Genomic DNA, 21,162 nt, shown 5'->3' with positions numbered 1-21,162 from the left:
CTCCCCATATCTTTTTCTCCCTTCATCCATCCTGTTTTTTGGCTTCCCTAGGTCCTGGAGTTGCTTCCAGTTTTCAAAGACATTGAGATAAATGACAATGCTGGGAGAAGCAGAGAGGTAGAAGCCAAGGCCCAGCAACTAAGCAATGTGTAGAGTCAGAAAAAGCCTAAGCAGCACCACAGCATCTGTAATGAACTTGATTTTATTGTTAGAGTTGGAGGCGGCTCCATTACAGCAGCTGGGAACTATAGCAGGGAAGTGTGGGGAGGAGCAGAGCACAGCGGCACGGGGAGGGTGGGAGCTAGGAAGAACACAGGCCGGCTCATTTTGGTTTCCACACAGTCATTTGGCAGAGAAGCCGAGCCCTGACAAGCGTCTGGATTTCTCAGTCTGGTAGTAGTCTGGCAGGGCTGCTCATTGGCTTGCTTGGGGAGAGGTCCTCTCCTGGGGTGGTTTTTCAGCCTGTTTTCATCTTACTCAGTAGGAGGTCAGCTTTAGCTCAGCTTCGTCTCCTTCTTCCCTTCCTCCCTCTCATTTTCCCCAAGTTCTCTGGCATGGCCTCTACCTCCCAGATCCTCTGTCCAAGAGTTTGGGGCTGGAAAGGCAGCCAGTGTTCCCATTTCAGCTGCAGGATGGCATAGTGGAATGTTGGGGGAGTCACACATTGCTAGGGTGTCAAATGTTGGGATGTCAGGCAGTGGCTTATTTTTAACCCATTACACACCAGGCCACAGCAGATGACCACATGCAGAGAAGCCAAGCAAGGGGATGAAAAGGGATGAGGATACTTGGAATGGGTGGGTGAAAACTTCAAAAGGTCAGGGAGCTTGGAAGAATTCTGGGATTGGGGCTGGGCTCTCCTTGCCCCTTTGTGCTGCCCAATAGGCCTGGTCTGGGCACAGCTCTGGGATGTGAATGGTATGAAGCAGGGGCTGGAAGGATAAGCAACTTTCTTCTCTCACCAGTCTATTGGTCAAAAGAGCTTCAAGTTTTGGATTGAGACATTCAGATATGGAGGGAAGCAGTGGGACAGTGTAGCAGCGGCATACCCCTAGACCCCTGCTGGAACCCAGACCCTGGTGGGTAAGAGAATGGGAAATGGAGGAAAGGGCGCAGCTCTGGGCACCTCACTGACAGAATCCTGCCCCCAGGTCACATAAATTACTACTGGAGATCCTTCCTTAGGATGCTAAATAAATAAAGAGGTCCCTGGGTTGGGGATATGATCTCCCTCCATGAGGGAGTAGGTTGCTGAGACCCATCCTTACTCCCCATCCAATTCTAACACTTGGTAGTGTTAGGAGAGGGTGTTACTCCAGGGTTCTCAGGCATAAGATGATCTCCTATCCTAATTTTGTACCCTCCTATCCTCTCCCTGTTGCCTTTGGTTTTGAAACTCCTCTCGGGTATGGATGAGGGGGAGGGTCAACCCCTCTATTTAGCCCAGCCCAAGTTCCCACAATAAGACATCCTGTCCCCTGTCTCCCCCACCCCAGCTCCCATGTCCCTCAACCCCAAAGGACTCAGCAATAGCCATTCTCTAAGGGAGCTGGGGGAGCAGATCCTTGGGGAAAGGAGAATGGTTCTTTCAGAACTCAATCTTGCAGGCTGGGAAGGACTCATCCTGCATGACCACGGTGCTGCTGCTGGCCAGGACTAGGACGTTCAGTTGTTGCTGCTGCTCATGAGTCTGCTGGTACCACTCACGAGTCACCTCTGTGTCATGAGTAGGGATTAGAGTCACCTAGGAGGGAGATAAGAAATGCCTGATGTGACAACGTGAAAGGAAGTGAGGAGGATGGGACATCATGCCTGATGGTCTAGGAAGTAGTCCCACTGCCCATAGTAAAGGTTCAGTCCTTTTATGAATAGAGATTGTGTTCCACCATTGCCTCTAAGTAAGCTTTAACTAGGCCTCCTCTTTGGCATCCCTTGCCACTCACCTGAAGATTCTCCCCCCACTGGGCCTTGCCCTCCAGCAGTGCATCCAGCACAGCCCGGCTCGGCTCGCCATTGACAGGGTCATTCCCACTGACCACATAGTAGGATGCACGCACTCGACGAAAGAAGTCAAGGTCAGCAGTCTTGCCACTGCAATGATTCGGGATATAGGCGAGATCCACGTATACAGGAGGGCCAGAGCCGCCCTTGGAACCCAAGGCTGCTGTAGAGACAAGCCAGGACTCATTGGAGAGGTAAAGTAGAGAATACTTTTAGCAATCTTCTTCCTTCCACAATCCCTCCTACTCCTGGAGTCTCTGACCAGCCACACCCAACCTCAACCCACCGTCTCTCCCACTTTTCATGTTATACTTACCTGGTCCTGTTTTGAGTCCATTGACTAGGCCTTTGGACATAGGGCTGTGTCCATCCTTTTCTTCTGCTGGGGTGACCTGGCTTGGAGTGCTGCGTGGTCGGGGTGGGACCCGGGATGCGCGATCTGCAGGCCCTTTACCAGGAGTGGGTGAGCGTTTTCCCCGAAGATCCAGACGCCGGGCAGGAGATGCTGGCTTGGCTCTGCTAGGGGCCCTGCGCCCTACTCTCCCCTGTGCCTTCTCCTTCTCCCGTAGCTTTTCTACCCTTCCAGATTCTGAACTGAGCCCCTCAGGGTCAGCCATGCACACATCAGGGCGAGGAGGGGATGGGCGAGGGTCTGGTTGAGGGATAGGGGGTGGGTCATGGCCAGGCCTGGGATGGTGAGTTCCACTGACCCCCCCAGCTTTGTCCACAGGCAGGAAGTCCCCATCTTCATCTGAGTCGAGGGCTGCCTCAGCTGTGATGGATGGACACTCCTCAGTTTCTGGTGGAACATCAGAATCTGATTGTGAGGAGCCTGAGTCACTGGCTGATGTTGGAGGTGTCTCATCAGCCACAGGGCATGGACCCCCTGTGGTCCCTGGGCCCCCTGCCCGGCGCCGCCCCCCTTTCCCAATTAGCCGAGCTTCTTCAGTTGAGAGGTCACCTTCATCTGTGGATCGGGACAGAGGTGGGTTCAGAAAGGATGGGGAGAGTTCCTCAGGGTGGGGCCGGGGCTCAGCAGCACATCCTTGGGGCCCAGCCTCAGTCTCAGGGGAGACACTTCTGGGTTGGCCTCCAGAAGCCCCTCCTGGGCACAGTGGCTGCTCAGGGGAAAGCAGTGTGTCAGGCCGGGAACTCCTCTCGGCTCCCTCAGGCCAGTCCCCACGTTCCCAGGCAGGGCAGGTCTCAACTGCTTCTTCCTCAGCCTTGGCCAGGGCAGGGCCTGGGGGTTTAGGGCTGGTTTCAGGGCCATTGGTAGCACAATCCGCAGAGGGACTCTGGGAAGGGCTTGGCATCTTGGTGGGGGCTCCTGTGCATTCCAGGCGACAGGGCAGAGTGCTATCATCCACGTCTCCAGGCAAGCTTGGAGCTGGAGCTGGGGCCAAGTCCAGTGAAGCTGGAGGTGCTGGGCTCAGAGGAGTGACGTCCCAGAGGCTGTGGGCAGCTGGTTCCATTCCTGGTACCAGCTCTCCAGAGCCCCGTTCTGCAGCCTCCAGGCCAGGAGGGAAGTGTTCAGCCACACTTGAAATCACAGGTGTGGTGGCTTCAGAGGAGGAGCCTTCAGACAGGACTGGTGAAGCAGGTCGTGGCAGACTAGAGAGGAGAGGGGCCCCAGGAGAGCTGGGTGATGGGAGCTGGGGCAGTGAAGAGTCCAGGCTGGGGGCCTTGGTCACTTCTAGGTACTCATCATGCCGGACTCTGGTGGGGGGCCCTGGAGCCAGAGCCAGAGCTCTGTCCCCAGAGAAGGCGAGGGAGCCACAGGGTGCCGAGCGGGGTTCAGCAGGAGAGGGCAGCTGTGGGGGAGCTGGCTGCAATGAGGAGAAACCAAAGGCTGAAGCAGGGAAGTCCAGGCTGGGTCGGGCAGGACCCAGGTGTGAGTCCAAGGTAGGGCTGGCATGTGCCTCACTTTCAGGCCACAATGTGGGGGGCCCTGCAGAAATGGGGTGAGGGGGACTTGGGGACTGGGGCTCTTTCTCTGGCTGTTCCCGAGCTCCCTTCTCCAGCTCTGAGTCACTAGTGCTGTCATCCCAGTGACCCTGGCCTGACTCCTTGGGAGATGGGGTTCTCCTATCTGGGCTACAGCTCAGGATATTACCATTCAGAGGGGGGCTTGGGCCTTTGCTCAGGGGGATAGGAACACGGGGGGGCACTGCAGGTGGGGTAAGGCTGGGCTCCACACTTGGCCCTGGCTCAGGCTCCTGCCTGGGGGGTAAAGTGGGTCCTGCCAGTGCTGCATAGCTAAAGGTTGGAGTGTCAGATTGGAGACTCTTGGGCGAGACAGGGGATGAAAGTTCCTTCTCTGCAGATGGGTTTCGGCCAGCAGCCTCCTCCTTGGCTGAGATGCGTGGGGGCCAATCCCCAGCTGCTCCAAGTGGAGGCTCTCTAGTGGGGCATGCAGGGCCAAGCCCAGTAAGCATCATCTGCTCATAGATGTCTGCATACTGAAAACTTCTCTCATCAGGATAGGGTGTGGGTTCTCTCTGCTCAGGCTCCATCTGCTCAGGCTCCTTGGTGGCATGGCTCTCGATGGCTTCTGGGACCTTGGAGCTTTGAGGGCTGCTGCCAGGAACTCCAGCTCCACCTTCTTCCTCCCTTTCCCCTTCAGCCTTGCGGTAGTCCTTCCCCAAGGGAGAATATGGCCCACCTTCCAACTCAGCTGCTGCCTCCTGCACTGCAGCCACCACACTGTCATACTCATTTGTGCCCCAGGAGAAGGGCGCAGGAGTGTGTGGTTCTGGGGCAGGTGTGGGAGGAGCTGGAGCTGGGGAGAGGGGTACAGGGGGCAGGGGTCTGTCCTTGGGTACCCATGGTGGGATGTCAGCCAGCCACGAGGGGGTGGCGGGTTCAGTCCTCATGGATGGCATGGGCTCAGACTCTGCGATAGGGCTTTCTTGTCCCGGGGCTGGAGAAACCCTCTGTCCAACCATCTCAGGTGGGGAGGCTGGAGGAGAGATGATCTCAAAAGGGGAGCGGGTCAGCTTGTCCTCTTCCTCTGGTGGCAGCCCAACTGGTGACTCAGCAAGCCAGCGCTCCACTTCCAGCCCCTTCTGTGGTGAGGGCTCCTGGAAACCCTTGAAGTCTGAGACCCAGGGGCTCTGGGGCGTGTGCTCCAATGGGGGCACTTCTTGTTCATCATCTGGTCCTTCATCAAGGAAAGTGCTCTCCCGCTCTTCTGTGTACCGTGGCCGGGCACCCTGGCCATCCAACTCATGAGGAAACCAGACCTTGCGCTCACAGCTCAGGTCCCTCCAGTACGTGTCCTGTTCCAGGCCCACATCCTCTCTGCTCCTCCAGTACCTGTCCTCCTGCTCAGGAGATGTGTCCTCCCATGTCTGGGCAGGCTCTTTCTGTTCTCCAGCTGGCTCCCCTCTGGACGGAGAGGTTTCTTGCCACTCCTGGACCACACCCTGCTCCTTCCAGTACTTCTCTTCCTGATCCTGGACCTTGTCCTGCGCTGGGCTCTCTTCTAGACCCAGAGCTTTGGTCTTCTCTAGCACAGCTTCTTCCTTCTGTTGGACAGCCTCAGCTTTTTCTGGAGATTTTTCCTCTAGGACCTTCTCCTTTGGTTTCATGGTTTTATCCTCCTGCACTGGGCTCTCCTGCTCCTGAGTTTTGTCCTTGTCCTCCAAAGCTTTATCTTTCTGTTCAACAGCCTTAATGTTTGGTTCCAGGGCTTCATCTTTCTGTCCTAAGGCCCAGTATTTTTGTTCTAAGGCCTCATCCTTCTTTTCCAAGGCCTCATCCTCCTGTCCTTGAGCCTTGCCTTTTTGTTCCAAGTCTGTGTCTTTTTGTTCTAAAGTCTTATCCTTCAGTGCATGAGCCTTGTCCTTTTGTTCAAGGACTTCATCTGTCTGTCCTAAGGCCTTGCCCTTCAGTTCAGGGACCTTGTCCTCTGGAGTCTTATCTTTGTATTCAATATCTCTGACTTTTTGTTCTAAAGTTTCATCTTTTTCTTCTGGGATCTTGTCCTCCTCTGCCAGAACCTTGTCTTTTTGTTCTAAGTGTTCATCTTTTAGTTCCAGGGCCTTGTCTTTCTGTTCCAGGAGGACTGTGTCCCTTTGTTCTAAGTCTCTGCCTTTTTGTTCTAAAGCCTTATCCTGCTGTTCTATGGCCTTGTTCTTTTCTTCCAGAGCCTTATCTTTCTGACCAATGGTCGTATCCTTTTGCTCTACAAAAATATCCTTCTGCTCCAGAGTTTTGTCCTGCTGTAAGACTTCATCTTTTGGTTCAGGTGCCTTGTCCCTCTGGTCTGGTGTTCTGTCTTTCAACTCTGGAGCTTTACTTTCCCACTCCATGGCAATGCCCTCCATGGCAGGGCTTGGCAAAGATTCAGAACTCTTGGTGAGGGAGCTATCAGGTGTCAGAATGTGCTCACCAGGGCTTGTGATCACACCAGGAGAGTGCTTCCCATCTCCCAACAATGTAGAATGAAAGAAGGGGGGGCGGGTGGGTAATTTTCCATCAGGGCTATGATCTGTGATGCCTGCCAAAGCAGTGGTCTCATCTGTGGGAGGCAACACTGTGGCTGCACAGGGTTCTGGAATAGATGCAGGCACTAGGTGGTGAGAGATGTCCTCAGCCTGCATCAGAGGCCCCTTTTCTTCCTTTCCAAGGCTTAGTTCCCCAAACTGGAGGGTGCCAAGGCTTTCTGGAGAGAGCTGCTTAGAAGAGATATCCAGAGAGGTCTCCTTGCTGGGACTCTCTTCTGAGAGAGAAAGTGACTGGGTGTCTTCTGGAGATACCTCTGGCCAAAGGCCTTTGTGTAGGTGCTGCTCTGTCAGGCCACAGGCAGACCTGGGGGTGGCTTCTTGGTTGCCTGTGTCTGGAGAGACCACACTGAGTACAGACACGGACTCTGCATCTTCAGGGGAGAGGCTTTGGTCAGGAAATTGGAGCACCTCACCTTTCTGAGTTTCACCAGGTTCTTGCAGTGATGTTCTCAAATCTCTGGGAAGGACTTCTGTTCCCAGAATTGGGCCTGTGGGCTCTCCTGCCTCCACAGTCTCAAAGACTATTGCTTTGTCCTGTTCTGGCAACAGTTGGATAGTACAGCCTGTATGTCCCCCAACAATGCTGACAGGTGCTTCCTGGGCATGGGGGCTCCTGGGAGGAGGTATCTTAACCTCCTCCACTAGTGTGACCTCTTTAGGCCCTGGCTTAACTATCTGCTCTGTAGCATCTTCCTTACCCACACCTAGTGTACATCTAGTTCCTTCCCAGGAGCCTGCTTCCTGAAAGTCTTGGGGCTCAGACTTTTCTTCCACTGGGGACTGATGAAAGGGTGTGTGGGTGGCACTTGGTGGGCCAGATGGTGGAGGCGAGGCCATCTTCACCGTGCTATCATCTGGGCTGAGGCAGCGTTCCTCTGCTTCTCCAAGGACTGGTTCCCCTGGATGTAGAGTATGCCCAGGGGCACCAAATATTGGGGCTCCATATTGACTGGGAAGTTTCTCAGACATCTCTACATTTGTGGTCTCCTCCTCTTCCTCTTCCACGGCTTTCTCTCCAGGCAAGCCTCTCCCTAGAATCTCTCCTTTCTTCTCTGACTCCCCAGTCACAGAGAAATCCTCACAGGGTGGTGATTTGAAGCCTTTGTCTTCTTCCAGTGAGGAGGTGGGTGAGATAGTACCAGCTGATGGCACATAATCCAAGCCCTGAGTGGCTTCAGTGCGGGATGAGGGGATGCTTGTGACTGTGTCAAGCAGCAAGGAGCTCTTGCCTGTCTCCTCTGTCTGGGGAGCTGTGAGTGAAGCCACAGACTGATCTTCAGCCACAGATGTGGCAAAGGAAGAAAGCTTGTCGCACTCAGTGATTGAGGTGGCCGAGGACACGTGTTCCTCTTCAGCCAAAGGGGCAGCCACCATGTTGGGGGGGTAGGTGAGTTCCGTCTCTGGTGCTCCATAGCCTTTGCTGGAGGTGGCAGGAACAGCACTGTCCGTAGGCTGGCTAGCCTCAAAGGGGCCAGGACCATCAGGCCCAGGGAGGTCATATGTACTTGTAGGAAATCTAGGCGGAGCTGGGCGCTCCTCTGGCTCATCATGAATCTCCTCATCTGAGATGGTCTGCTCTGTCTCTGAGTAGCCAGGGATTGTTTCATCCTGGATGTAAGAGACATGCTCAGTGGCTCCTGCAGGTGTGGCCAGACTGCTTAGGAATGATGAGGTCTCCTTTTCAGGAGCCTTGCCCTGGAGTCCTACCTCCCGGCCCCCAAGGGCCTCCCTGCCCCTTGGAGTTGCCTTCAAGGCTTCCTGCATATGTTTTTGGTAAAAATCTTCAGCCTTCGTCTCTTCCTCTTCCTCCTCATCTGAAGGGTGCAACTCCTCCATTTCTTCTAACTCAGCTTTCTCTATCACATCCTCCTTTACCTCGGGTTCACTTTCCTCTCTAGCTTCTGTTCTATCAGGGAGCACCTCTGCTTCCTTTGGCTTCTTTTCCTCCCAGGTATCTTTCTCTTCCTCTGTCTCAGCCCCTGAGTCTGGGCCTCTATCCTTGCCACCTTGTTCTTCAGGGATGTCTGGGACAACCTCTCTCTCCTTCATTATAAGCTCTTCTTGTTCCAGCCCTGGGACAGAAGGTGGTATCCCCTGGCCAGTTGTACGCGGGGGTCCCTCCTCTGCAGTGTCTGGAGGGAGTGGTTTCTCCCCTAGTCCTGTGTCCCTTTGTTCAGCCAGCAACCCCCTCTCCTCCCGCTTCATCTCCTCAAAGTCCTGTGTGAGGTCCTCTGGTGAAGACAGAGCTAGCTCCCTGTGCCCACTGACTGTTGAGGGTGGTGCAGCCCCCTTCTGGGCTGGGGGTGTCCGGGGCTCAGAGGACAGCTCCTTCTCTGCACGGGCAACCCGACTCTTGTCCATTTTGACCCTGCCAGGGGCCTTGGCTTTGTACAGGGTCTTACGCACCTCAGGGGTAAAGGGCTTCAGGTCTGGCTTGGAAATTTTCTTGACCTCAGGTTTAGTATCTTTCCTCTTCTCTTCCTTCTTGGCATCCTTCTTCTCCTCCTTCCTTCCTTCATCCTTCTTGAGCTCCTTCCTCTCCTTCTTGATCTCTTTTTTCTCTTTGTCTTTTTTCTCTTCCAACTTTGATATCTTTTCTTTCAGGTGCTTCTTCCCCACTTTGTCTTTTATCAGTTTTCGCTTCTCTGCCTTCAGTGCCTCACTCGACTCTGTCCTCACCCTCTCAGGCTTGGCAGGCTTCTCTGGGGGCTTCTCAGATGACTCTTTTACTTTTTTCTCTGTTTTGGCTAACTCCTTGGCCAGTTCTGAGCGGGCTTCCTTGGCTCCCTCTTCGGCCACCTCCTCCCGTTTGGCCAGCTTGCTCACAGCTGTCTTGGCGGTGGCCTTGAGGCTCTCCTTGCTGTCAGCCCGCTGTTTGATTTTGCTAGGTTTGAGATTGGCAGGCACAGCACCAGAGGCTAAGTCCTTTTGTGTAGCCACAGGGTACCGCAGGAAGTCCAGGTGCCGAAGCTTTTCCAGGCCTTCCAAGATCTTGTTCTGGGGAGCATTCCCTGGAAAAAGCACACGTACAATTTTCTCAGTGGGGTTGGCTGGTAGCCAGACCACTAGAGCAGTGATAGAGGTCAGGTAGGGCACGGAGATCTCAGCCTCTTTCCCATTAGCTAGCACAATGCCTGTCTTAGCTTTACTATTGCCTGCCCACTTTTGCATGAGAAACTGCATCTCCTTGCTGTCCTTGACAGGATTGAGGACATACATGTCCAGCCGGCCCACACCCATCTTATGGAAGAGGGTCAGTGGCTCAATGGTGTTGCTGACCACACGATATAGAGGTTCAGCCTGGATGCCCAGACGGTTTAGGTGTTGCAGAGTGAGGCAGGCCTCCTCAATGCTGCGCTTGGCTTTCCGGGAGGCATCAGGCAGCCTCAGTTTATCCGGCACGTTGAAGAAAACAACTCCAAGCTCAGGGGAGATGAGGTTCTTCACCCAGTCACTGTAGCTGCTAGAGCCCTGGGACTGCTCCTCCTCCAGTTCTGCCACTTTGCGCTGTAGGAGTCCATTGATACCTGGCAGGTTGTCTGCCCCGATGTGTGTGAGCAGCACTGAGTCAATGCGGTCCAGGTGCCGCACCAGCTTCCAGAAGCAGGACTTGCGATCAGAACCACCATCCACCAAGATGTTGAAACCGTTGACGGCAAAGAGGGCAGAGTCTCCGCGGCCACCAGGGAAGATGTAGCAGCAAGGTTTGGAGAGCTTGAGGAAGCCCCCTGAGGTGGGGGGCTCTAGCAGGTCAAAGGGAGATGGCACATCCACAGTCTCAGAGACATATTCGGAGAACTCAGCCACACCATCCATGGTGGGCAGTGTGGGCTCAGGGTTTAGTCGAAGGTGCAGGGTCTCTTGGGAACTGGATAGTCCCAGGTGGCTCCAATCACCCTCCCCTAAGCAGGAAACAGTGAGGAAGGCCTGGATCCCAGGGTCTCTATTGCTGAGCAATTGGGCAATCTAGAAGAATGGGAGATGAAAGGCTGATTAGGCCAGGTAGAAACCTGGGGTTTGTCTTAACCTTAGATTCAATCTGTTAGTCTCCACCTCTTCGTGAGGGGATTTCCTCCTACCTTTCTGCCAGAGTTCCCTCTGGTCAAGCAACATGAGATTTTTCCCATTCTTGGATCCCTCTCCATATTCCATTCCTACCAGATACACAGATGTGGAACTTACCTCTGGGTTGTGAAGGACCTGGGCAAAGTTTTGATAAGAGTAGGTGCCACTCTGTAGGATGAGGTCTCCTCCAGGCTCTAAACTTTGTCCACTCAAGATCAGTAGTTTGTGAGCTGATGGACTGCTAAGGAGATGGTGAAGCTAGAATGGAAAGACAAGAGTGGTCACAGATGTAGGAAACCCAGGGAAAGGGCACTGGATGTTCCTGTTTCCCCTCAGTACTGCAAGGACACATTCCCCACTGGTAGGCCCACAACATCTCCAGTGTGGGGCTGGGGATCATAAGGCAGCTTAGATGGTTTGAAGCCAAGTCCAGGAATTCTTGGCCTTATAGCAGTAGTACTGGCAGGGGTGGGTTATAGCACTTCCAGCAAGCTCTCGTGGCAAGGCTCAGGCCCTGGTCTTACCTCAGAGCTGATGCTTTCGGCACTGGGGTTTACCAGGATGATGGTCTCTAGGATCTCACTCTGGTGGGAGAGGGTCCTCTGGCCTGAGGGAGGGAGAGATGTAGGATTTTGTATTGAAGAGAGTGGGTATAGACGGAAAGGGAGACATTGTGTGGGGCAGGAGAGAAAAGAATGTACTATCAGAAAATCGGGCTGAGGGGCGAGAACCCAGCTATGCTTAGATCCTGCCACTTTGGATACTGCTGAGTAAGATCTAGGAACTGGCTCCTCCAGCCCTTCCCTTTCAGGGTTTCCTCCTCCCCTCTCCCACACTGGCAGTCTTCTCACTCCCTTCATCTGCCACACCCTCTGCCTGCTCAGTCTGGTACCCCCACCCCCTCTGCCTGGACCTTCTGCCTCAGGCTGCCCTATTGACAAGAAGCTTTTGTCCCTCTCGAGCACTAAGCTCCTGGTGCTGCCTGGGGATGGGGGGCTCAGCGGAGGGAGGGCTCTGGGGATCATGATCCTCTCAGCTCTCTCTTCTCACTAGCCTGCCCCTGCCCTGGGCTTTCATGCCAGCAGAATGCCTGGAAATAAGGACATAGACGCTTCTTTGCAATGTCTACAGACTCCCCATCCCCCTTTCCATCCCCTATCCAAGGCCAGAATTCTCATTCCAAAAGACTCGGTTTCTATCTATCTAAAACTTTGGGGTTTTACAATTAGAAACAGGACTCTAATTTCTCGTTCTGTTTTGTACTTCCGCAGAGGCCAAGTCTGCACTTACAAACATGTACACAATCATCAAAGGTTTCACAGCTCCCTCTCCCCACCCCACCTCCATATTCCCAGCTGCAAGAGAGGCCTGCTCCACGGCCCCAAGCCCCACCCCTTGTGAACAGTTTCTTCTCTCCTCCTTGCCCCTCTCCTCTGGGCCCTCTGCCATGGAGACAGCGGCAGGCCACAAACTGGAGTTGGGGGGCCGCAGACAAGAAACAAGGAAAGAGAGACTCAGTGTTTCCCAGGCCACAGAGAAAGACAAGGCAGCCTCAAATCCCCTATCGACTTCCCTTCTTCGGACTCACAGGAAACACCAAGCAGTGTAGCCAAGAAAGAAAGTGGCAGGTCCAAAGATTCTAAAGAAGGAGGATGCTGCCCTTCCTAACTGCAGTGCCCCGTGGAATTACCTTGCAAACAGAGTTTAATACATGGCCTGGGGAGTGGGCCGCCTTGAAGATATTGGTGGGAAAGTTCATAATCTGTCCCCTACACCCTCTTCTGGGACCCAGCTCTCTCCTCTTCCTGGGGCTTGGACTAGAGAGGCCTAGGACCAGGGCCTTTGCTAAAACAGAGAGCCCTAGCACCAGGATCCAGCAGCTCTGGCAGCAGGGGCCTGCACTTGCAGCTGTGGATGGTGACCTCAGGGACAGTGGGTGGGGCCCAGGAGGAGTTCAAGGGTTCTCTTCTATGAACTTGGGAACTGAGGGAAGCTTTGAGGTCAGTTCAGAGGATGAGCACCACCTCAGAGACAGTCCAGAGCAAGGCTTGGGCAGGTGAGGGGTATCAAGGTTCAGGGAAGGGCCAGGCTAGCTGGAGGCCAGTCAGAGACATAGGCAATTCCTACCCTCCCCACAGCATATAAGCACAGGGCCACACACTGAAGCCAGGAGGGTCTGAAGAGAAGTATCTGCGGTACAGACTGATCTTTCTAGCTACTACTCTTCCTCCCTCCATGCCTCACAGTCCCCACAGTCACAGTATAACACTAGACCTCTCTGATCCCAGTTCTCTTCCTGGCAAAAGACCCTATTTCTCACCCATGTGCTCTCCAATTCTGACTGGCAACTACATGGTCTATATTCTGCACCTCTCCTCTTGAGGTCTGGGAGAAAGCCCTATTTCTTCTGCCCCCCTAGCAATCCCACTGAAGGAATTGACTTGTTTTTCCTTTTCCTATGTAAAGGACTTCTGGGGGGGGGGGCACTTCCCCTCGGCCAGTGATGGGGTGGAAGTGGGCTGGGGTGCTGAGGCTGAGCAGGCAGGAGGGCAGGTGTCTCCGCAGTGAGGCAGAAGGGGAGGGGGGGCCGCTTGGGCAGCTGCAGTATGCCGCAGTGTGTGAGTGTGTGTGAGTGTGCGCGCTGAGCTCAGACTCCAGCTCCGCCCCCACCCCCCACCCCAGCATGACAAGTCATTTTCTTGGCTGCCTCTGCATGGGGGGTGAGAAGGGGGGGACGCAGAGAGGGAGAAGAAACTGGCGCCTCTGTTCCAGAGCCCCCATCTTGGGAAGAGAAGCCGAGATTGGGTGGGGGTGGGGCTGAGACTTGGAACCTGTGGGGTTGACAGGACTGGGAATGCAGGGCAGCTGCTGGGGAGGGAATGCTCTCAATCTCCGGAGTGGCCTCACAATCTCCAGAGGGAGCCAAAAGCGGGGGCTTAGAATCCTGGTCTCAAGCTGGTTGCAGGAAATGGGAAGCGGGGAGCCCACAGCAAATAGGATGGTCTGCAAAGAGGCGCATGCCACGTCTCAATGACCCTCTTTTCCCTTTTTTTTTCCCACAGTGTCCCCCACCTTCCTTACTTGGCAAAAACTCGCTATCCTGCTCACCCTCAGCATAGGAGCAGCTGAGCAATCCAGCAGCTGACACGAAGAGACCCTCCCATTAGGCGCATTCCCATAACATCCGCCTTTCCTTCAGATTCTTCTGCCTTTGCTCAAAGACATAACCCTCAAACTCCTCCAGCACCGCGGCCTGCCAGGCAGAGCCAGTGACACCACCCTCTGCTGCTGCCCCTAGACCAGTGTCTCTCAACCCAGCCCAGCCTGAGAGGTGGACTGTCACAGTCCCGGACCCCACTGGCCTCCACCTGGTCCTGGGTCCAGGCTGACCCCACAGCAAGTACCGTTCATCATCTCTCTCGGTTCCCACACACACCTTGCCCATCCTGCTGGGCTAATTTCAAACACACCAGATTAGGCATCACAACTCCTTTTCCCGTTACCCCTATTGCAGCAACCCCCAGCCCCCCATGCAAAGCCCTCTGGTTAGGTTCTTACCCTGGGGTGTGGGCGGGAGCCCCTCATGGAGGCTGCAGCTCCGGCCTCAGCCGGCAGCTTCAGGGAAGAGTCTGCCGCACTTGGGGTGGGAGTGGGGGGGGCGCTTGATGGGGAGGGCGGTGCCTGGGCGGGGAAGAGGGGCTGGTCCATGACGAGGCACTGGAGACTTAACTGTTTCTTTGCCCTCATAATGTCAGTGTGCCGGTGCTTCTGTTTGACTCTGGGGGGCCGATGAGTTGTCTAGCATCTCAAAGAGCCTGGGTGGTCTCCAATGGCCCACAGGGCTCTTCTACCCCCAGCGCTGTTTAGTCAAGAAATACTCTTTTAGCATCAGCCAAAAGACCAAAGCCCTGTGCTATGGCACACTGCAGGGATACAGGAGGTACGGGCTGCCTGGGCCCTCCCCCTTCCCTCAGGAACCATCTGCCGCCTCTCCCCTCAGACCCAGGGAATGACCTTCAATTCCTGGAGGAACTGGAGACAGAGGGGCTAGGGACTGCAAGAATGAAGAGTGAGGGGGACTGCTTGAGATGAAGGCTGGGGATGGGGCTGTGTTGAGCTATGTGGGCTTCTGAGCCACAGCTGCAGATACCAGGGGAGGAGAAATAAGTCTCATTTTAGATTGCAGGGTAGGTTGAAATTCTGGAGTGGACACATGGTCCCTAGCCCATTTGGGTTGGGGCACAGGGACCCTGGGAGCTGCATGTAGTTCTATGCCAATGCAACACGGCACAGTAGCCATACTTGGAATTCTTGGGTCATTGAATGTAAAGAGTCTGGGCGCTTTCTGCTTTTCAGTGAAAGAGTTAACAGGGACTGAGGAGGATCATCAGGGCCCCAGGCCCAAGCAAGATTTTATTACTATAGGCCAATTATTAAGTGCAACATAAAGTACTCTTTGGGTTAAAAAAAAATCTCATGACTTTGTGGGGTATCGGGTCCCTGTGCTCTCCTTGTTTCTGTACTTTTCTATTTCTCTCTGATATCTCTTTCTTATACTATCTTAATCCTTCCAATGTTGGCTCTGTTTCCTAGTCTCTACCTCTGTCTCAGGACTCAAAAGAATCCAAGGGAGAGCTCTAGCACACAGGTGTAACCTGGTGATGCTCATGCTCCCACAGAATCCTTCCTTGCCCTCTTCCCTTCCACCAACCATCGGAGTCCTGGCCAACCCCTAATGTCTTCCACACATTGACATCCACCCACTCAAACCCCAGCACCAGCCCCACCCTTGCCCCAGACTGCCAAGAGCTGCCTTTGAAGGTCAGAGAAGCCAAAATAGTCTCTGCACTCAGCATCCTCCATCCCCCCCCTTAACTGTAGCCAGAGGAGAGGAGGAGCTGAGTCACCAGAACTGGGAGGGGGGAGGAGGGAGAACAGAGGAGGAGGAATCCTTGCTCAGATCCGGAGATGCAAAGCAGCAACATGGCAACAGCCCCATTTGGATGGAGGAGGCCATCTGCAGAGATACACAACACAAACCAGGCTGAGTTCTGAGCATCACAAAAGGAAAACACTTCCCTTCTGCGACTTCATATTTCTTATTTCTCCCCACCTCAAACCTTCTATCTCTTACCTGCTTTCTAGGGCTCTCTAGAGTGTGTTAAGAGGGAAACTTGAGTAGACATTTGGCTTGAGAACAAAATCACATTTCCCAGCCTAGTGCAGAGCCCACCCTTCTTCTCAGCTGCTCCCCCCAAGGGTCACACCCTGGGCATGGTTCCAACTCACACTGAAGTTTTCCTTCAGCCTTCATCCTCTGAACAGCCACTCACCACAACTGACCCTCCACCTGCTGTGCTCCTAGGCTCTGATGCCTTGAAATGGTGAGATGCCAAAGGGAAAGAGGCCTGAGCTCAGACACAAAATGTGAGCAGAAGTCCTGGATTTGAGACCTGTCTCTACCATTTTATTAATCATGCTGTAAAACAAGCCACTTAACCTCTCTGAAAGCTTGCTTCCTGGACTATAAAAAATGAGTATAATGTTAATACCATCCTCTAATAATGCAGGGAGGAATGAATGGCATAAAAGATGAAAAAGTGCTCCATTCCTAGAATCCTAAGCCTTCACTGTACAAATGCCATTAGAAGTCTATCTTCCTTTTGTGGAAGATTTATGATCAGGGAAATCCTAAATCAGAATCTCAGACCAGACCAACTCTAGCCATACCCTTAGTTCTTAGGTAAATCCAGAATTGGAGATGCCTGCAGGAAGGGCCTTAAAATACTATTTACATTTGCTGCTTTCCTATTTCAGATAGCAATGGAGACCTCAAGTTGTAGGGGCCAATGAGCTACTATATTAAAACAGAATGGGGGCACCTGGGTGGCTCACTGGTTGAGCATCTGCCTCCGCTCAGGTCCTGATCCCGGGGTCCTAGGATCGAGACCCACATCAGGCTCCCCACAGGAAGCCTGCTTCTCCCTGTGCCTGTGTCTCTGCCTTTCTCTCTGTGTCTCCCATGAATAAATAAACAAAATCTTAAAAAGGAAAAAAAAAAAAAACAGAATGGCTTTCCTGTTTGCAGAAGTAACAGAACTACCACCTTCAGAGCACATCAGTGGTAAGGAAGAGTCACACAGAAGGCCTATAAACTGGTCCTTCAGTGTGTTTTTTAGAGTCTTAAAAAATCAATCATGACTTATAAATTATGAAAGTCTCTCCCTTTCCTATAGGTACCCAATAGTAGAAGTATCAGAGTGTTGTTTAAACTCAGTTTTCCAGGGCATCTAGGTGGCTCAGTGGGTTAAGTGTTTGCCTTTGGCTCAGGTCATGATCTCAGAGTTCCAGGGATCCAGCCCTGCTTCAGGCTCCTCACTCAGCAGGGAGTCTGCTTCTCCCTCTCCCCTTCCCCCTGCTCATACATACTTTCTCTCTTAGATAAATAAATGAATTTTTTTTAAACCTCAGTATTACACTGTCCTATTAGTTTCTGGCTTTGTTTTAAAATGCTTAGAAGCTCCAGATTGTCTGCAGGATTTAGAAAGGAAGATTCCAAGTCACCATAGGGGTCTATCTGGCACAAAATTCACCTGGTAAAGCCTTTACCGGATTTGACCACTAGAAGGAGCTGGGCCACTGACTCTCCATCAGTGGGTCCTTCCGTTTCTGTGTTCCAGGGAGTGAGGAGTGGATAGTGGATAGGAATGATTGCACTTGCCCTGACACCATAGGATACATGTTTGTCACCTTTCTCAGCTTTTTGTCTCATGGTTGAGAAGTGAGAAGGTATTGGCCAAGCCTATGGGGTGGGCAAAAGGATTAAGTCATAACATACTATATACCCTTGAGCCCACCCCAGCAGCCTGGTTCCCCTTGCCTCTCTTCAAATAGGAGGGCGGGGCAGTGTCTGCAGCTGCTCTGGACTGACTGTTGTTTGTGGGGACAGCTGAAAGAGGAGCCAGCAGGGGTGGGGCTGTGGCTGTCTTGAGCCCTGTGGGTTTTTCCAGGAAATTCTCCACCGTTCTCCAGGGACATAGACAGGCCACCATGAAAATGTCCAAACCTAAAAAAAAATCAATATGCTAAAAGAAGCCCTGTTCTTGGGAGTATTGCCCTATGCTCCTGGGGGACACTATGGCAAAACCCTTTGATTAAAAAAAGGTCAAGTAGGTGTTTTGTTTTTTTTTTTAAGATTTTATTTATTTATTCATGAGAGACACAGAGAGAAAGGCAGAGACATAGGCAGGCTCCCCTCCTGCAGGGAGCCTGATGAGGAACTCGATCAATGGACCTGGGATCACACCTTGAGTCAAAGGCAGATAGATGCTCAACTGCTGAGCCACCCAAGCGTCCCAAGTAGGTATTTACATATCAGTGCTTATTTCTGGGAGATGCCTAAGGGTAACTATGCATCTCTTTGTATCTTCCCAAGGATCCCCGCATGTCAATCTGAAGAATGGCTAGCATTTTGGTTTAAGTTCTGTTCATTCTTACACCATCCCAGAAAGCAGCCTAGTCTTAAGTTTCTGTAGTCCAGAGGACAAAGTTAGAGAAGTCAGTGTGAATTGTTAACATCAGCAGATACCCCCCAAATTTCAATTCACTCATTAATTCCACCTGCTGTCATCCTCTTATCCAGCTTGCACCAGAGACCCTAGGAGTAATAAATTGCAAAACCGTCGATTTTCAATCATCAGTGCTAATGTAGGAAGCCGTGAAATAAATAATCCTAAACATAATGCAGTGTCGAAGCAGCGAGTGGCTAGCTTCACAGGAAGCCAGTCACATCAAGGAGATGCCAGCTTCACATTTTTTAAAATGCTGCACATATTCCTAGGATAATGGAACATTAGTCATGTTAACTCTTTCATATCCTCTCTCTAGGAGCATCCCTAGAGGACTCAGTGATCAGGGAAATGACTAAAGCTGTGGCACTTAGCAGGAGGAGTATGAAGAGAAGGGGAGGTGATTATCCACTACACTGGATAATTGAGAACCATCTGTATAACATACAGTGTCAGTCACTTGGTGGCAGTGACTGTTGAGTTGGTTGGATTTTATATTTCATAAAGGCACTAGGACGTGGATTGGTGTGTCAGCATGATACCGATATCATGACCAGATGCCCAACACTTTTATAATGGGATATAGGACTTTCTGCAGTCTCCTCACAGATATGGATGGAATGATAGCTCCTAAAATATTTTCTCAAATTTCTAACCAATTTCTCCCACCCAGCAGAATGGGAAACTGAATCCTGCAAACTGATCTCAGAGCCAAACCTCAGAGTGTGACTAGCTCTTGTAGGAGCAAATCTAGGAGACCCTGCTTCCACCCTGGATTTGATGGTGCTCATCAGCCTTTGGTACCAGGATTCTGCTATGCTCTGGAGATCTGTTGGCTGAACCAAAGTCAAAGGAGCAACCAGAAATCCTAAAACCTGGAGTCCAAGGAAAGGTTGCTAAGCAAGGATCTGGGAAGGTGACTGGGGGACTCAAAGGTCTCTATAAAGGGAAGCAAGGAGGCTAGGATAAAAAAATAAAAATAAAAAAAAGGAGGCTAGGATATACAGAAAGAGGCACACAAAAAGAGTGGATTTTTTGTGTGGGAGATGATTAATCACTCAAGAGAAGGATCTAATTCCCTTAGTACATGTCAACAGCTGTCCGTAAACCACCCTCTTCTCAGGTAGAAATTCTGCTTCCCAGGCTCCCTCCACTATTATACCATCTGTCTGCAAAGGGTACTGGGTATACAAGGATAGCTTTGGAGCTTTGCAGCTTTCCCCTCAAGAGTCCTTTCCTTCTGCCCAACCCAAACCTCCCACAAAGCCAGCTCTGCCAGGGAGGCTAGACATCTGTGCTTCTGTAACCAGCCCTCACCCAAAGAACTGAGACAAATGACACTAGTACTAACCTTTGACTTCTGAGGAGAAGTGAGCGAGGTGCCGGGTAATGAAGAGTCTCAATTGTTGGTTCAAGTCAAAGGATGATAAGTCAATGTTCCAGGAGAGAATCCCTGTGAGAGAAAAAGAAATAGGGCTCTAGGTAAGGTCAGTGGAGGTGGATTTAGCAGAATACTTCCAAAGCTCATAGAAGGGGTAAGGACAGGGAGAGGATAATGATCAGCCACACTGACGTCTTTAAGAAAGGTGGATGCTAGGGTGCTTGGGTGGCTCAGTGGTTGAACATCTGCCTTTGGCCCAGGTCATGATCCCAGGGTCTTAGGATCGAGTCCCACGTCAGGCTCCCTGTAGGGAGCCTGCTTCTCCCTCTGCCTATGTCTCTGCCTCTTTCTGTGTGTCTCTCATGAATAAATAAATAAAATCTTAAAAAAAGAAAGAAAGAAGAAAGAAGAAAGAAAGAAAGAAAGAAAGAAAGAAAGAAAGAAAGAAAGAAAGAAAGAAAGAAAGAAAGGTGGATGCTGCCCATGTCTCTTTCCCATCCTGTACCTTTCTTGATCTTTGCCTCAGCCAGAGAGACAAGGGCAGAGTTTAGGCTAAACCTGATCATTAATGAGTTTGTATGTAGTCATTTTCTTGCAGTTGCCCAGTTGTGATAGAAGTGACACTCAAGGGCCAGTTCCCAGATCCTGGGGGCTGCCTTCCTGGTCTTTACAGCTAAATAGCATTTAGACTCTCCTTCGATGCCCCCTCCTGCCTCCACCCCTCCGAGGCTGGCTTCCACCCGCAGGTGGCTCCGCAGCACTGCGCCACAGACAGGCCACTGGAGAGGGAGGTGAGGACCGAGGAGCTGTGGCCACAAAGGTCACTCTCTTAGGTTTACCGCTGGCACTAGGAGATTTAAGATTTGTCCGTGGCGTCCCGAAAGAACCCTGTTCCTGTTCAGGGACCCCAAAGAAGAAACTAAGGTAGGAACATGGACTCCAGGGGATGGTGAGGACTCTCAGGATATTTGACCGGAAACACTGCGAATGAGAGGAGTGGGGCCAGTGGGGCCCCCGGGGGCTGATCGAGCTCCTCCGCTTCAAGGAGATTGCGGAACGCCGTGGGGTGTGCGGGAGGGATGGGAAAGCGAGATGTTTAGCAGCTAGAGACGATATGGGCGCGCGACGTGAAAGATGCAGGTGACCGGGGCTAACGATTCGGATTAAAGGAAGCGCAGAACTCAGTGCAACCTAGGGATGGAGAACGCAGACGCACGCGGATGGCGGAGAAGCATGGGATGGAGGATGCCCTCAAGCACAGCCAGGACAGCGGCTCACCTTGTTCAAGGTGGGCCCGCACGGCCCTCAGCTGACTCTCGGTACCGATATCACCGATCACGATGAGCAAAGAGTGTTTCCGCAGGTCCCAGCGTGCCGCCGCCCCCGCGGCTCCGGCCTCGCACAGCGGCTCCGCGGGGTCCTCAGGCGGCGGAGCGCCGGGGCTCCGGAGCCCCAGCCCGGGACTTGTCTCCATGGCAACGCCGCTAGGCCGCCGGGGCCCAGCCTCGGTCTCCATGGAAACCCCGTCGGGGCGCCAGGCCGGCCGCGTCCGCGGCGGGGAGAGCGTGCGCGGCTCTTAAAGGCAGGCGGCAGGGCCGGTTCATTGGCCGCTGCCTGTCGGGGGGCGGGGCCCTGGCGC

At 52.8% G+C, this 21,162-nt stretch overlaps 2 protein-coding genes across 3 annotated transcripts in view; one reads left to right on the top strand and one right to left on the bottom strand.

The window, feature by feature from the left end:
* Nucleotides 1–186: 186 nt before the first annotated feature.
* On the bottom strand, nucleotides 187–21,071 carry MAP1A (microtubule associated protein 1A). 2 transcript variants are annotated; one of them, XM_072809248.1, is made up of 7 exons: nucleotides 20,802–21,071; nucleotides 19,494–19,595; nucleotides 11,099–11,181; nucleotides 10,692–10,832; nucleotides 2,318–10,475; nucleotides 1,944–2,164; nucleotides 187–1,744 (listed from the first exon to the last, which is right to left on the bottom strand). In XM_072809248.1, exons 1-7 carry the CDS (start codon nucleotides 21,037–21,039, stop codon nucleotides 1,589–1,591), a joined length of 9,099 nt encoding a protein of 3,032 aa, XP_072665349.1. In that variant the 5' UTR covers nucleotides 21,040–21,071; the 3' UTR covers nucleotides 187–1,588. The 2 variants fall into 2 exon arrangements, with proteins under 2 accessions (XP_072665349.1, XP_072665350.1); XM_072809249.1 differs by lacking the exons at nucleotides 19,494–19,595; nucleotides 20,802–21,071 and adding an exon at nucleotides 14,133–14,288.
* TP53BP1 (tumor protein p53 binding protein 1) overlaps nucleotides 20,295–21,162 on the top strand; it is a 102,050-nt gene continuing 101,182 nt past the window's right edge. The window contains exon 1 of the mRNA XM_072809254.1: nucleotides 20,295–20,447. The gene's annotated coding sequence lies outside the window, so the exon portion shown is untranslated. The remainder of the gene's footprint in view (nucleotides 20,448–21,162) is intronic.

The sequence above is a fragment of the Canis lupus genome, chromosome 32 (genome assembly GCF_048164855.1).
Source record: "Canis lupus baileyi chromosome 32, mCanLup2.hap1, whole genome shotgun sequence".
NCBI classification, from domain to species: domain Eukaryota; kingdom Metazoa; phylum Chordata; class Mammalia; order Carnivora; family Canidae; genus Canis; species Canis lupus.
The sequence above is the reverse complement of the archived record's forward strand: the minus strand, read 5'-3'. Positions and strand labels throughout refer to the sequence as shown.